Source organism: Vombatus ursinus, unplaced genomic scaffold (assembly GCF_900497805.2).
Source record: "Vombatus ursinus unplaced genomic scaffold, bare-nosed wombat genome assembly UNPS02014946.1, whole genome shotgun sequence".
NCBI lineage: Eukaryota > Metazoa > Chordata > Mammalia > Diprotodontia > Vombatidae > Vombatus > Vombatus ursinus.
The window spans coordinates 1,926,984-1,943,858 of NW_020954724.1; the positions used below are offsets into that span (position 1 = coordinate 1,926,984).

Genomic DNA, 16,875 nt, shown 5'->3' on the forward strand with positions numbered 1-16,875 from the left:
CCTTCCTAGACATTCACCAAACATATCCTTAATAATCTGTTCTAGAAAATAGTAAAGTTGCTTATTTATGAGATTCCCAAACAGTTAGAAGACACAGGGTACATTTCTTTGTCTAGATCACTAGACCTATTGGTTATAGGGTAATTTCAAGCAAAGTTCCACCAGTAATATAAAAAAGCAAGCAATGTATTTCTGTTGTTATTGATGTTTTGCAGGCAAGAGAAAATTATTTTAAAATGCCAATCACAAAGAAGCAAGGTGTGCCAATGATTAACAAAACTCGCTAAGTTTCATCTGTTTATTTTTCTTAAAATGATATGAACTATTTGTGGTTCCAATTTCTTTTATTGCCTTCTTCCACTAAGCTATTGTTCATGCTATTCTCAGAATACACTGTCCCTTATCTTAGCCCACTAATGTCTCTTTGTTTCTCCAAGGTCCAACTTACATGGCTAACTCCTCCTGGAAGTCTTCCTTGTTTATGTCTTCCACACTTAATCCCACACCAGATAAAAGTGGTCTCTCCTCAGTTTCTCATAGCACTTTACCTGGAACTCTCCTTTTTACCTAACATATTTGTTTGAGGCCATATGATGTAAGAGATAGAGAGATGAACTTAGAATCAGTGCCTTGGATACTTACTAGCTGAGTGATCATTGTCAAGTCACTTAATCATTATGATACCTAGTTTCCTTGTCTGTAAAATGGGAATGCTTATTCCTGTGATATTGCCTCACAGGACCAGTGGTCTGTAAAGTGGAAGCTGGAGCTTGGACCTTTGGTGTGTATGATCAGCCAATTGGAGGATAAAAAGATGTATCACACCCCACTGTCCCTCAGATAGCCAATTATGGGGCTTGTCTCCAGTACCCCAACACCCACGCAGGTTCACAGCATTGATGTCATCATATGCCTTCTCTTACTCCATCTATCCAGTCAGTTGCCAAAGCTCTCCTTCAACAAAACCTTTGACATCTGTCCTCTTTTCTCTATTCACATAGCCACCACCCTAGTTCAGGGCCTCATAACCTCTCTGCCGGACTATTTAAATAGCCTCCTGATTTCTCTCCCCACCTCAAGTCTCTGCCAATTCATCCTAATCATACACACTTACCAAAGTGATTTTCTTAAAGGACTGTCTAACCCTATCACTCCCCTAGTAAACAAAGTCCAGTGACTCCCTATTGACACTTGGATCAAATATTATTTAATCTTTTATCTCATCCTTTTCTAATTTATATTTTTGTAAGAGTTATAGTATATGTAAGTATAATAGTATATGTAACTATTGGTATAATAGTACATGCATATAATTTATAAATTAGTAAACATGCACTTCAGGGGTACATGCCCCCCCCTTTAAACTGATAGCTGTACGTAATCAGAAAGGTTCATAGAACACTAATTACAGGATCAAATGAGAAAATATGTGTAAAGTTCTCTTAGAAAACCTAATTGCTTTATTTATTATGTATGTACATGTAGTTTATAAATTCCTTGAGGTCTGGATCTGTGTCATCTCTACATATTTGTATTCTCATTACCACATGTAGAGCTTAGTGCAAAACAAATGCTTAATAAATGTTTATTGAATGGAATTGGACTGAATTGGATTTTTCTTGAGGAAATAAAGAATACCAAATCCCTTTCTATAGAAGGTGCCAGTTCCTCTCCAGATATGTATTAATTAGACATAAACATTTGATCAAAATCTGGGTAATTTAACATCACCTTCAGTTCCATCAGAATCATTTTCAAAATGAACAAATAATTTGTTGAGGTCTTCCAGGAACATGCATGTATAATATGGAATTATACATCCTCTCTACCCTTGAAGAGCTAAGAGGACAAGATGAAGTCATTCAGTTCATGTCTGTCAGCCAGCATTCAAAAATTTATTCTGGTATGGCTGTTTTCACTTGAATTTATGCCACCATAGTTCTGGTTGATGACTCCATACAGAGAGTAGAGAGATAGCTGTTTGTAGATCAGAGCTTATTAATTATGAGAAATGCTATCTTCTGGACTCACTATTTTTCATCATGAAGAAAAATCTTTCCAGACTCATCAAGTGCACCACTGTGACTCACTTTTGCCCATGGAAATTAATTATACTTTGAAAAGAAATTTAGACTCTGTTTCCATTGGCTTTGAAGTCCTAGCTAGAAAACCAAGGACTTGATGGCACAGGTTGTGTTTTCACGTCTTCTGGTTGATCATCATTAATTCAGAGGAGAAAGAACAATATGGGAAATGAAAAGTCTGTTTATGTAGATGATGTCAGAGAACAGATGTTGATTTCATGACCATATGGTGTATAACAGAAGGCTAGATCAGTTCTTGACAAAGAACAAAAAGGAAGGTAGTGGGTAGTGAAGAAATACTGGATTTCACACCAAGGACCTAGGTTAGAATTCTAGTTTCACTGCTTATTACTTATGTGAATTTGGGCAAGTCACTTGATCTCTCTTGGCCTCAGTTTTCTCAAATAGAATAATAGTTCACATTTCTTTTGTGTTCTCTGGTTTACTAAGTATATGCCTTATTTCCTGTGATTGATTACAAAGCCAGTAGCCAAGGGGGTTAGAATATATTAACTCTAAGGTTCCTTCTAGCTCTAAGACCTATAATCTGAGTTCCAGTAAGAATATATAGGGGGAATATATGTATGTGTATATATGTATATGCATATATATAGCTAAGATGGCAATATTCATAATTAACAAAATCTGATATATAATATATAGAATATGTAGTTCCACTGTGTGTGTTCTGGGAAAATTTGAAGAAGAAGGAACACTATTCATAATTGGAGGACAAAGAAGGATTATGCATAGAAAATAGTACCTAAGCTGAGCTTTAAATTAAATTTAAATTCTCAAAGAAGAGAAAGAAGGAGGTACTGCATTCTACTCATGAGATAAGGTCGGCATGAACGCATCAAGGTTAAATATAGCTTGTTAATTTCAGGGAACAAATAGAAACTACAATTTGGCTAGAATTTTTGAAGAGGAATAGTATGATAATGTGGTGGGAAAGGTAGCTTGGGGCCAAATTATGGAGAAACTTAAATGCCAGCTTAAGGAATTTGCATTTATCCTAGACACAGTAAACACTACATAAGTTTTTGAGTAGGAGCATAACATGGCCAGACTTGGGGAAATTATTTTGTTAGCTATGTGATGACTAGATTAAAAGAGTGAAAAGTTTAGAGACAGGGAGATGAGTCAGGAAGCTATTAAAATTGTCAAAGTGAGAGGAGATGAGGGCCTAAACTACGGTAGTGGTAGTTTGATGGAAAGAAAGTGGATAGGTAAGAGAGAGAGACATTGTGGGGGTAGAATCATCAGGATGTCAGAAATTAATTAGATGTGAGAGGAGAGAGGTAAAAGAGTCAAAAGTGGCTGAAGTGTAGAGCCCAGGTAACCAGGACAGTGGTGGTGTCCTAGAAATAATGACATTGAGAGGGTCATACTTAGGAAGGAAGATGGTGAATTTAGTTTTGGTCATACTGATGTGCTGAGGGAATGTCTTTGTGGAGACAGATATGCTGCAGCCAGTTGAAGATAGAGATCTGAGGTTGAAGAGAGATAATTTAGAAATTCCAGATGTGGATTTGGGAGATAACTGCATTAAGATGATAATTAAACTCTTGAGAGTTTATCATGGAGGAGAATGGAGAAAGAAAAGAGAACTCTAGGAGATGGGACACATATTTATAGGAGGAAGGAAAACAAAGGACCAAAGTAGACTGAAAAAGAATGGTCAAAAAGATGGAAGAACCCAGAAACCCAGAGTAGAGAGAGTGTCCAAGGCAAGAAGGTCATTGGTGGTTTTGAATTCTATAACATTAACTATTGACCTAGATAATGGCAATAACAATATTTCCCTTTAAGGTTTACAAAGAATTTTGTATAATTTTATGATTTGATCCTCACAATAATCCTGCAAGTTCGTTATGTTGGTGTTCTTATCCCCATTTTGCAAAGGAGAGATTAGTTGTGTAAGCGGAGAGACGGGGACAGATGAGATATTATGGTGATAGAGATAAGATTTGGCAACTAACAGAACATGAAAGATGGGGGAGATTAAAGAGTCCAGGATGACTCTATGTTTGTGAACCTCAGTGACTGGAAGGATGATGCTACCCTTAATTAAAAAAAAATAGTTGGTGAGCAAGAGGATGAGTTACATTTTGGATATGTGTATTGAGATCCCTAGGAGACATCCAAATGGGTGTTCAGCAGGCATTTGCACTGTGAGACTGGAACCCACAAAGAGGATGAGCTCAAGTCAAGTGTTATTTCAGTTACATCACACTGCTTTTGTCACCTTGAGATACTCTCTTGAGATCCCTCCTAGCTTTAATTCCTATGATCCTATAATCTTTTCTAGGAATCTGATTTTCTGTTGCCTGAGACAGTGGAGTCAAATTCATGTCTGAATGGGAGCCTTATCTAAACCATACATAAAGAGCCTTGTGGGCCACATATTAACTTGGAAAACCACATATCAATGTTAGCCTTTTTATTGTTTTTTTATTTGTCAGATATTTCCCAATTACATTTTCATCTGCTTCAAGCTGTACTTGGGAGTGTTGTGGGCCACTTCTAGTCTAAGATATACATCTGACCATACCCACTATTTCTTTCCTTAGCTATGAGTTGTAAGAAAACATGATCATTCATTATTGAAGATTCCTAGCATTTCCACTTTGCCAGCTACTTTCTTGGTTATCATAACTAGGTCTAGGGGGGCAGCTAGGTGGCGCAGTGGATAGAGCACCAGCCCTGGAATCAGGAGGACTTGAGTTTAAATCCAGCCTCAGACACTTGACACTTACTAGCTGTGTTGACCCTGGGCAAGGCGCTTAACCCCACTGACCAGCGAAAAACAAACAAAAAAAATTTAGGTCTAGAGTAATAGCACCTCTGATCATTTTCTTTACCTTTGGAGGAAGAAAAGTCTGCAGCAAGGAAATCCAAGGATTTATCAGATTATCTGCTTTTAGCAGAAAAATGTTCCTCAGATGTCTTTTGAGTTGACATCCCCAACCCCATCCCCAGCCCTCATCATTGTATCTTGTCATAACATGACTTAATTTGCTGCTGGTAGTAAAAAGACCATGGAGAATTTGAAATTAATTCTCTAGCATTGATAGTTACATAAAGGGTAAAGTTAATGTAATTTTCCTTTAACTTGTTATTGTTGAATCATCAAATCATAGTGTAGGAAGATGTCTTAGGGCCATCTAGTCCTACCTCCAAGCCAATGAAGCAATCCCTTTTTCATTGTTCCTGATAGTTGCTTCACCAGCCATTTCTTGAACTCTACCAGTTGTGAGGAGTAAACCATTTCATAACTCTTAGAAATCATCATCTTAGTTGTAGTTTTCATTATAAATGCTCAGGTGTTAGATGTAAAATAGAAGATCTTTATACAAATACATTTTGAAAAGTTGCTTCTGAATCCTTTAGAAATACTGTACTTTTAGAGCAGTGTTATTTGGGAATCTGAGAAGAAAATGAGAAGAAAGATGGCAGATCAAATAAGTTGGTATGCAAGCCTAGCTGGTAGGAGCCAAAGAGTTATTATAGACAGACAGATAGAATTCTCTGATTTTCAAGCCTCAGTTACTCTAATTGATTTCTGCATACTTGTGGATAGGGATCTGCCCTCTTCCATTTATTTTTCTCTTGACATGTAAGATGTGAAATGTTGTTCCATGCTTTTCTAATTTAAATGTTGCACATGTTGAGAATGGATCGTGCCAGGCATTTTAACTTTAGCCAAAAAATAGCACATTGTTGTTATTAGTCTTCATTATCTGGTTAGGGCCAACATTGTGTTTGGAACCATACAGGAATATAAATCTAATTTATAGGCATAGCCTAGTTTAGACATAAAATCCATATGATGAGAAGGAAGTTAGGTTTCCATGGTGTGAACTTGCTTTGGTTAGTTTTATAACACTAGTTCTGTGGGCATAGATCCTAAAACTTTGGGGGAGTGATATTTCAGGAGGGGAGTTATATGTTACTAGAGGCTCAAAAGCATTATTTTTCAAACAATTTTCTTAAATAACTAGGCCTTCCCAAATTCTGTTTGGCCCCAAAATTTACATAGACTCCACTCCGTTTACTGATGCCAGGCCCTCTTCCTGCATAGGTCTTCTTCCTTTAGTGCTCTCCAGTTCACTAGGCTAAAAGAACAGTTTCTTCACATACAGATTCTCATGAAAAATCATAAAATAAGTATTTCCCAAACCAAATGAGACCAGAAAGAAGCAAAGCATATTTTATTTTCAATTTAGCTTCTGACTGATTCTCATAAATTCCAAATCTAACTTGTTTTAAAATTTGAACAGATGAGCCAGTTTTTATTTTCGTGTTTGGTCTTGACTTCCACTCTCTAATGCTTTCTTATAGTGTAGAGCTGACCCTGGGTTCCCAAGAGCAGTGCCAGCATAGTGCATTCTCCAGTACTTTCTGTCCATCCACTATGAATCATTAAGCATTTATTAAGATACTGGGGATACAAAGAAAAAGCAAAAACTAGTCCTTGTACTCAAGCTTACTTTCTACCAATGGATTCATGAGCTATGACTAGACATCCTCCAAGCCACCACCACCACCACATCCAGAGCTCACCAACCACAACCCCAGGCCCTGCTGGCTACAACACAGACCCCTCCCCGCCTCTCCTCCCTCGGCTCTCAAGTGGTCAGCCATTTGAGGACCAGCCTAGCTAAGTAATCAGGGCCTCATACAAAAGTATGGCCCAACAGGTGATGAATGTTTTTGGCTAAAACGGCTTGTGAAGACTTTTTGCATTAGAGAAAGGGAGAAAGCAAAGAAAGGATGAAGGTTGGGAAGAAGGGAGAAAGGAAAGAAATAAGGAAGGAAGGGAAAAAGGAAAGTAGGGAGAAAGTAAGGAAGAAAAGGAGAAAAGGTGAGGGAGAAAGGGGGGAGAGAAAAGGAAGGAAGGAGGGATTTATTGAATACCTCCAATGGGCCTGGATCTGTGCTGGTTACTTTGCAATATTATCTCATTTGATTCTCACAGTGATCCTGTGAGGCAAGTGCTGTTATTATCCCCATTTTACAATCGAGGAAACTGAGGCCAACAGAACTAAGTCACTTAGCCAGGGCCACACAGCTAGCAAGTGTTTAAGGTAAAATTTGAACTCAGGTCTTCCTGATGCCATGCCCAGCACTTTATCCACTATCTCACCTAGCTTCCAGAGTTGTAATATGTATAAATCAAGAAAGTACCCACAATGATGAAAACAGGGATTTTTGGAGGTAAGTTGATCTTAATGTCAGAATCAAATTTTTATTTTAACCCAGCCGTTATATAACATTGCACTCCTATGATCAAAAACCTTCAGTGAGATCCTTTTACCCATGGAACAAAACTCAAACTCTTTAACCTGGCATGAGGGGAAAAAAAAACATGGCATAGTGAATACTGTGATGGTCTTGAAGTCAGGAAGACCTAGGCTGCAATGTTGCTTCACACACTTGTTAGGTATGACCCTGGGCAAGCCCGTTTTCCCTGAGCCTCGATTTCCTCGTCTATAAAATGGAGATAACAGTATCTGTAATCTTTACCTCCCAGGGTTGCTGTGAGGTGTAACACGTGTAAAGTTCTTGGCAAATGTTAAAATTTCTTATAAATATAAGCTGTTATTTTAGGGACCTCCACAATTCAACTCCACTGCGAAATCTATGTGATATAGTGGAAATGGCTGTGGGCTTGGAATCAGAATTCTCGCATTGGCATCCTGGTTTGGTCATTTATTGCCTGTGTGACCTGGGACTAGTCATAGCCTTTCTCAGCCTCAGTTTCCTCATCTTTAAAATGAAAGAGTTGGACTAGATGGTCACTTAAGTACTTTCCAGCTCTTATCCCTGTCATAATCCTACCATTCTGGCTTTATTTCACAACATTCTCCTTCACCCATCTTTTGTTCCAGTCAGATTTGTCTACTAATTGTTGCCAATATAACCCTACTACAGTCTTCTGCCTCTGGGCATTCTAATGAAAGGCTCTCTACTTCTCACCTTTCCTAATGCCCACCCTTATTTCTCTCTCTCCCCCCACCCCAGCTTAAAGGTTTTTTCCCCCTCTTTCTTAAATTTCCTTAGAGCTTTTTTGACATCTCCTTTGGTCACATCACAGTCTACGTGACTTGCTTTGTACATGTCATATTAGATTATAAGTTTCTTGAGGGCAAGAACTGAGTCATTTTTCATCTTTGTATCCCCAACACCTGTTGCAGTGTTTTGGGTTACTTGTTTTTCTTTTGATGCCAGGAATGGAAAATTTCATCCCTCTGGCCTGTGCAGAGCAGCTTTCAGAGAGAGTCTGTGTCTTTCTGGGAAAAATGTAAATGTCTGCACTGATTAAATTTATTTTAATTGATATTAAATTGGTTAACTGATTTATTGGTTGGTAAATTAATTGATGATAATTATTAATTGATATTAAGTTGATAACACTGCCCAGAGATGCAGTGTTAGCAGCTTCCGTGGGGAAAAAAAAATTTGAGCATTTTAGTGCACTGCAAATTCCATTGAAATTAATTGTGTGATGTGGCATCTAAGGAATTTGTACTTTTATTCTGTGACAATACAGAGGCACTAGAGGTTTTTGAAGAAGGTATTAATGTAAGAAGACATCTGCTTTATAGGAAAATAATTTGTAAGTTGGGTGAGGAATTTATGAGACGGGAGAGATTAGAAAGAGAGACCAGTCAGAAGCATATTACAGTAGTCCAGACAAGAAGTCATGAGGGCTTTACATAAAAATAGTGGTTATTTGAGTAGAGACAAGAAGGAAAATATAAGAAAAGATATGAGTGTGGTATTATAGAGTTGATTGGATGTGGGAAGAGAAAGGGAAGACTCTAAAGGGTTTTAGCCTGGGGATGGATTTCTGGGGGTCTGTAATCTTGGATGGAAAAAAATTACATCTTAATTTCAGTGTAATTGGTTTTATTTGTAACCCTATGCATTTTATTTTATTCATTTAAAAGCATTATTCTGAAAAGGCTTTACCAACAGGATCCATGACACAAAAAAGGTTAAGAACCCTAGCTCTAAGATGATTCCACAGTTTTGAATATAATTTCCAGGAAGGTGGCAATATCCCTAACAGAAAATTCATAGTTCAGAGAAAGCATGAGTTTAAGATAGAGGTGAAGATAATGAGCTCCATTTTGAATATGCTGAGTTTAAATGTCAATGGAAACCCAAGACAGATATCCAGCAAACTGTTTGGAGAGAGATAATGGTTGGATGTATAGATTTGAGAGTTAACTGCATTGTTAATAAAATTCATGGTATTATATAAGATGACCAAGAAGAAGAATTGAGAAAGTGAAAAGGCAAAGGAAAGAGCCTTAGGGAACAGACAGGTAACCCTCATGGGAAAGGAGATGGATGATAATTTAGCCAAGAAGACTGAGAACAGTGGTGAGGCAGGTAGGTGAAACAAGAGAGAGCCATGTCATAGAAACTAAGGAGAAAAGAATATTCAGGAGGAGATTATGCTTAATAGTTTCAAAATAGAGGGATTAAGGAGAATGAAGACAGAGAAAGTACTTTAGATTTGGTAGCTAGGAGATCGTTGGTAACCTTGACAAGAAAGTGTCAGCAATTAAAAGTCTAATGTTTAGGGGTTGAAAGTCCAGCTGGAGGTAAGGAAGTGGAGTGATTATAGATAACTCTCTGTGAGTTTAGCAATGAAAGGTAAGAGAGATATAGGGTGAGAGCTTGAGATAAAATCAAGAGAAAAGTGGTATGTGTTTGTGTGTGTGTGTGTGTGTGTGTGTGTGTAAATTACAAGTGAGACCTAAATGTATTTGTGGGGAGCAGAGAAGGAACCAGTAGATGGGAACATAGTGAAGATGAGAGTGACTGAAAGGTCAAACTCTCAGAGAAGAAATGAGATTAGACCAAGAGCAAAAGTAAAGGGGTCTACGTGGACAGTCTGAAGGATTATCTCTTTCTTGAGAGCCTGGAGAGGAGGAGAAAATGAATGAAGATGTTAGGAGGATTTTTTTGATGGTCTCAGTTTTCCCAGTAAAGTAGAATGTGAGGTTATCTGCTGAGACACAAGGAGCCAGGATGAAATCACCAGCAGTATAGTGATAGCTTAGTTTAGAACGGATAAAAGTACCATTTCCTTCTGTTTGCCAGACCCATGTAGTTAAAATCAATTGCTGTCCTTCCTGTTCAGTGTAAGTTTCTTTAAGGGGTTAGTATTGTCATATCATGCTTTAGTTTATATATGGCCATTTTACATATTTTATCATGGTTACAGAATTAAATATGTACCTGTAATTGCGTCCAATATAATCTCTCTTTTTTTATAGTGACTGAGTCTAATTATTCTTTTGATCAGAGATCTATGACTGAAATTCTCTCTGGCCGCCAGTATAGGAGACTTCTACAACATTAACCATCTGTCAGCAAGCTTTGGAAGGGCTGGATGTTTCAATAATTGCCTTCAAATGTTCTAATGAGATTTCAGGTTTGATGGAATACTCATGAATAGTACTTTAGGGAAATTGATCTTTCTGTATACATTGTTGAATTCCTAATTACTGTATATTAACACATCTGTCTCTTGCCTTTTTTTATTTCAGTACCTACTAGAAATGAAAAGCTTAATCCTACCCCCAGAACATATTCTGAAGAGAGGAGACAGTGAAGCAATAGCCTATGCTTTCTTTCATCTTCAGCACTGGAAGAGGGTGGAGGGGGCTTTGAATCTTTTACATTGTACGTGGGAAGGCAGTAAGTAATATTCTTTCTTTGAAACAATTTCCTAAAAAAAGAACATGAAAAGATATTAAACCTGTTTTACCCGGAGTGCTTATGATGAATGATGAAAATTTGCATTTATATAGCTCCTTTCATCTATGATCTTCAGTCACTTTAGAGACATTTAATTAATCAGACTCACAATTCCCCACTGAGGTGAATATTATTGTGATAATGCAACCTTTAAAGAGAGAAGAGAAGTTCATACAATCATGAAGATGAAAGCTTTCATCACCCTTTCTTTGCAAACATACAGTCAAAGCATAAGAAACTTTTGTCTGTGGACGATAATATGTGTTATGGAGTTAGACTTCTATACATACGTACATACATACACACACACACACACACATATATATGTATACATGTATATATGTGTGTGTATGTATACTCTCTTCATATATAATTTTTCCAAGGTAATTCACCAAACAACACCTGTTTTGCCATCTTGCAGCTAGGCCAGCTGAGCTCCGAAGAGCAGAGGATGTACCTATATACAAGCTGTATATATTCATCCATTCAGTAAATATTTATTGAATTTCCTACTGCTTTAAGAGACTGAAGATGGCTATGCAGAAAGACGGTCCCTATCCTTGGAGTTTGTAATCTAATTGGGGAAGGAAAGGCATACACATATGAAAATTAAGTAAAAGAAAAGGCTGCTTAAAGTGTCTTATGAATAATACCCCCATATTTCTAGTGGATATGGATAAGAGCAATATAGAATGAGAAGACATGAATAAGTTGTGTTCTTTGACTGTTAAATTACCAATCAATGTATTTATCGCAGGTTCAGCAAAGTAAACAATACATAGTACTGTAGTGACTAAGAGGAAGGAGAAGTGAGTGTGCTCTATAGCCATGAGGTAAGACTTCATGGAGCAACTGGGATGTGAGCAAGACTGAAGAAAGGATGGAATTTGGCTAGGTCAGGTTCTGAAGGGAGTGAAATGTAAATTCCCTATTGGCAACATCACATGAGCCAAAGCTCTAAATTAAGAATGTGTAAATGGTGTCAGGGAAACAACAAGGAGCACAGGATTCATGAGAGATTAGATTAGAGAGGTAAATTGAGGCCAAATTTCAGAGAACCTTGAATGAGAGGCTAGAAAGGTTTTTACATTACCATATAAGCAGCAGAGGGAGAAAGAATCATTCGAGGTTTCTGAGCAAAGGAGTGGCGAGTCTGAAAGCTTGTACTCCAGTCCAAACTCTGCTTGTTAGCTGTGTGACTGCAAACAAGTCACTCCATCTCTCTAGGCTCCAGTAGCTTCGTCTGTAAGAGGATGATAATATCTGTACTAGCTTAGTGTGAAGAAATAACTTTGTAACCCTTAAACGGTATTGAAATGTGAATTGTTTTCAAAATGGTGGAGTTTTTTAAATTAAGTACATATAAATATACCAAGCTGATTTCAAAACACAGAAGTCAAAGTGTACTGGTATTCAGAAAGATCTGGGAAAAGTCATGTGATGCAATTAATTGAATCATGGTTATGTCATTATTTTCATCGTGCACTTCATTGAAATTTAAATATTCTTTCAGTTTTTTTTCTGTTTATTTGTGTGTTTGTGTTCAGTCCTTTATGATTCTTCCCCTTTCTGGCCTTCCTCTCATGTTCCAAGAATGGAAGGAAAGAAGGAAAATGTAAAGTCCTTAAGGGCTAAGACTGTTTCATTTTTTGTCTTTGTGTTCCCAGTGTGTGGTATGTTTCCATGCCCATAACAGGTGCTTAATAAATGTTTGTTGAATCAAAATTAAGAAAAAAGTTTTTGAATTGGTATTAGATGGGAAACTGGCAGTCATGAGACTCAATCAATTTGTCTTCCTATTTTTTTCTATTGGGCACTAGGATAGACTGGTAAGAAAAGAGTTCCCTTGGAGAATTAATATTATCTAGTTACATAATTTACTTCTAGAGCTTGAGGGTTATTGATTTTATTGTTGGTCCTCTCCCATAATAATATATTCCAGGTGTATGTTATCCAACACCAGAAAGTACACCTGGGCTTATGACATGTGCGAGTGTATAAATGCTCCCCTCTGGTTGTGGGCCTATTATTGTCTATATTTTAGTCTTTCTCAAATATGTAAGAAGTTATATGAGGACGAGAAAAAAGGAATTCTGACTCATCAAACCATATATCAGACAGATTATGGAAGGGACAGCCAAATTACCGTATATAAATACTGGAAACCTAAATAAACAGATTAATTACCATACTTAGTGCTAAGTAGTGGCCTTGCTTTAGTGGGAGTCTTAGACACTTGCTGATGGTTGGTGAGATAACAATGATTTGAGACTACAAACTACAGGAAAGAATAAAGGGGTGTGGGAAAGATGTGGTATAATTAGGGATCATTGAAATAGGAATAAAAATCTTATTGGGAAAATTAAATACTATAGTATCTCTAGGTTGATATTACATGGTTCCATAATAAAAAGGTAACAAAGACTACCAGACGATAGTCTCAGTTATCACCTCTGTGCAGATGACTCTCAAAGTTACTTGTCCAGCCCCAATCTCTCTTGATATCTAATCTTTTACCTCCAACTTTTCCAATTAGACATCTTAACCTCGATGTAGATATCTTAAAATTATCATGTCCAAAATTGAATTCATTGTCTTTCCTCCAAAACCCTCCTGTCCTCTTAACTTAGAGAGGGCACTACTATCCCCCCAGTCACCCAGGCTCACAACTTAGGTATGATCCTTCACTCTTCATTTTTCTCTCCCCCCATTTTCTATCAGTTATCAAGTTCTTTGGATATTAACCTTCTCTTCTTTGACAACCACGCTGCTACAAGCCCTTTTTACCTTATTCTTAGACTACTCCAGTAACCTGGTGGTTGGTCTCCCTGCTTCAGGTCTCTCCCCATTCCATTCCTCCTTCCTCCACTCAGCTGTCACATTGTATTTCCTAAACACATCATGACCCTATTCATTAAATTCTTTTGGCTCCCTATTACCTCCAGGATCAACTATAAAAACCTCTATTTGACTTTTAAAGCCTTTCATAACCTAGCCCCCTCCTTTCTTCCAGGTCTTATTTTTAAAAATTAAATTAAATGCATTATTGGGAGGAGAGGTGGAACTGAGTGTTATAGCTGGGGCAAAGGAATGTTTCTTACACAGATAGTTCGAGAACCCATGATGATAGGAAATATTTTGGACTTAGTTTAAGAGGTAACAAGTTTATAAAGGAAATAACAGTGAACTTAGAATGATAAAACTAAAGTTTAGATTATGATTCTGCTGCTTAGTATCTATGGACCTTGAAAAAGTCATCTCAGCTCTCAAATGCCTCATTTGTAAAATGATGGGATTGGACTGAAGGATCTCTAAGGACCCAGACATATCTAAATCCTCTGATTACTGGATAGCAAGCAATCCAGGTGATTGAGTTTGTTACTGTTTTAGTTGTTAGTTCAGCATCCTAATGCAAGAGTGGAATCTAACAAACATTTATTAAATGCCTGCTATGCATAAGGTATTTGTGTTTGGTACTGACAAAGTCTAGAAATCTATCACACAGGCATTTAAATTTCAAAAAAAAGGAAACTTTGTACAGATTGGATTTTTAAAAAATACGATAAGAATGTAAAAGTTAGTAACCTGTAAGAGGCCTGAAAATAATTTTTAAGAGGTAGGCAAAGATCAGAAATTGTAGGTGCAAGCCCAGCTTGCAAAGTAAAGAGAATTTTGCAGGAGTGTTGGGGGAAGGAATTTCCAAAAAGTAGAAGGGCAACCCAGATGAGATCTGAGAAGCCCACAACGAAAGCCTGGCCAGTGAAGTATAAATGAAAAATTAAGCCATTGAAAAGAACTTTGAGGGACTGATAATAAGCCCGACACACTGAATGAACTTTTCGTTGGTGGGGGATTGCCAGTCATGTGAATTGGACAAGTTGCTACTACAAAAAATAGTAGTTATTTTCTAGAGTTTTCTTAGCCAGGTTGACAAGAATAATGTCAATAAATCACTGGGCCTACAGCATTTACCTAGAAGTTTTGAAAGAATTCAGGGGTGAAAAGGTGGGCAGAGCAGACTTTGGATTCAGATACATAGCCTATCGTTACAGCTCTCCAGTAAACCTTCAGACTGATTATTTAGCAGTAGGCAAAGAAGTGGCCAGTGTGTTTTAAAGTGAATAGGAAGGAAGAATGTTTTTATTAAGCACCTACTATGTAGCAGGCATTGTACTATGAATATTACCCCATTTTATTCTCACAAAAACCCTGGGAGGTAGGTGCTTTTATTATCTCCATTTTATAGGTGAGGAAACCGAGGCAAATAGAAGTTGAGTGACTTGCCCAGGGTCACACATGTAGTAAATTTCTGAGGCCATATTTGAACTCAGGTCTTCTTGACTCAAGGCCCAGCGCTCTGTCTCTCTACATACCCATTGATTTGTTGGGGTTCCTGGTTACATCTACATATTGATATAATACCCTCAAGGAGTAATTGACATTGATCGACAACGGATAGTCCTTGTGACTGAAGAGAAGAGTCTGGGAGCCATTGTCAGTACTTCCTTAAGGATGTTGTCTGAATGTGTAGGTGTAGCCGAAAAGACCAATAACATGCTCAGGCTCTTCAGGAAGGAGTATTAGAAGCAAGACAGAAAATGGTAACCTACCTTTCATAAAGCACTTTCTTTTTTTCTATAATACATATATTTCTAATATCTTTCTTAAATGCCATGTGCAATCCTGACACTGAACCTCAAGAAAAAAACCTGATGGAACCAGAAAAGACGATTTAAAATGATTGGAGAGACAGGTTTAGCAGGAAAGGCGCTTTTGAGAGTATAGAACATGAAAGATTATGACTGTTGGGTATGAAAAGGCAAAGACTAAGAGGAAATATGATCAAGACCGATAAAATAAATAAATAGATTAGGTCAACATCTCTTTGTCCACTAAATCTCAAAATGTTTAGAAGACTCTTTGAAAATGAAACAAGTTTAGTCAAGACAAATAAATCATTTACTCCCTTAACTTCTGGAAATCAGTACCTTCAATAGTATATTAAACAGGGGATTAGGTAATTTTATGAATGACAGATCTATAAATAACTACTTAAAGAGACACTAGGATGTATACATGCTTTAAGGCTGATGTCAAATGAAGTAATAGCCACGCCCTCCCTTTACACGGTATTTGTGGCCACTTTGGCAACATAATTGAGGCCTACTATGAAAATCTTTTTGTTCTTAATTCTAATTTCCCATATTCTGCTCTTATACCAGAAACCTAATGACTCCAGTTTTAGAAACTATTTTTTAACAAGAAATGAGAAATTTTCACTAGTTTAGAAAGTCTTAAAAACACAAGTTATATAACATTTTGTAAATTAAAAAAAACCATTCAAAAATGTCTTTTGCTGTAAATACTAACTTTAAGCCAGGAGCTCTCAATCTTTTTATGTTATGAACTCCTTTGGTAAACTGGTAAAGATTAGACACTCCATGTCAGACTGTTTTTAAATATATAAAATAAGTAGGATAAAGGATAGTCATCAAGTTGATAGTCATCAAACACTTTAAAAATAAATTGAGGGACCCCAGGTTGAGAACCTTGGCTAAACATGAGCTTACGACCCCTCTGTATTTGAGGTTAACTAACACAAGGGGAATTCTATCTGATACCTTTATTTGCAGAATTCAGATAGGAAGACCACTGGCTTTGGTGGAGGAAGCTTTATAACTGTTGACAAGTCATTTCATCTCTCCTAAATTCAGTTTCCTCATTTGTAAAATGGTAATATTAATAGTCATACTACCTTCTTTACTGGGTTGGTATGAAGATCAAATGAGACATTGTATATAAAACATTAGATAAATGCGAGCTACTGGAAAACACTTATTTTAAAATGTATTTAACGTGAAATGATTTCATCTAGACTGTAAGCTCCCTTAGGGCAGTAACCATGTCTTACTTATTTTTTGTATCTTCAGTAATAGCCAGCACAGTGCATCACACATCATAGATACTTAAAATATTTGTTGAATAAATGAATGTGATAATGAATTTTCAT

General features: G+C 37.1%; 1 protein-coding gene across 7 annotated transcripts in view; it reads left to right on the plus strand.

The window, feature by feature from the left end:
* Nucleotides 1–16,875, plus strand: part of ST7 (suppression of tumorigenicity 7) — a 283,519-nt gene that overhangs the window by 248,274 nt on the left and 18,370 nt on the right. For 6 of the 7 annotated variants that reach the window (XM_027845018.1, XM_027845019.1, XM_027845022.1 and 3 more), the window contains exon 12: nt 10,655–10,805. In XM_027845018.1, the coding sequence (XP_027700819.1) occupies nt 10,655–10,805 (151 nt within the window). The remainder of the gene's footprint in view (nt 1–10,654; nt 10,806–16,875) is intronic. The other variant, XM_027845020.1, reaches the window with a different exon arrangement.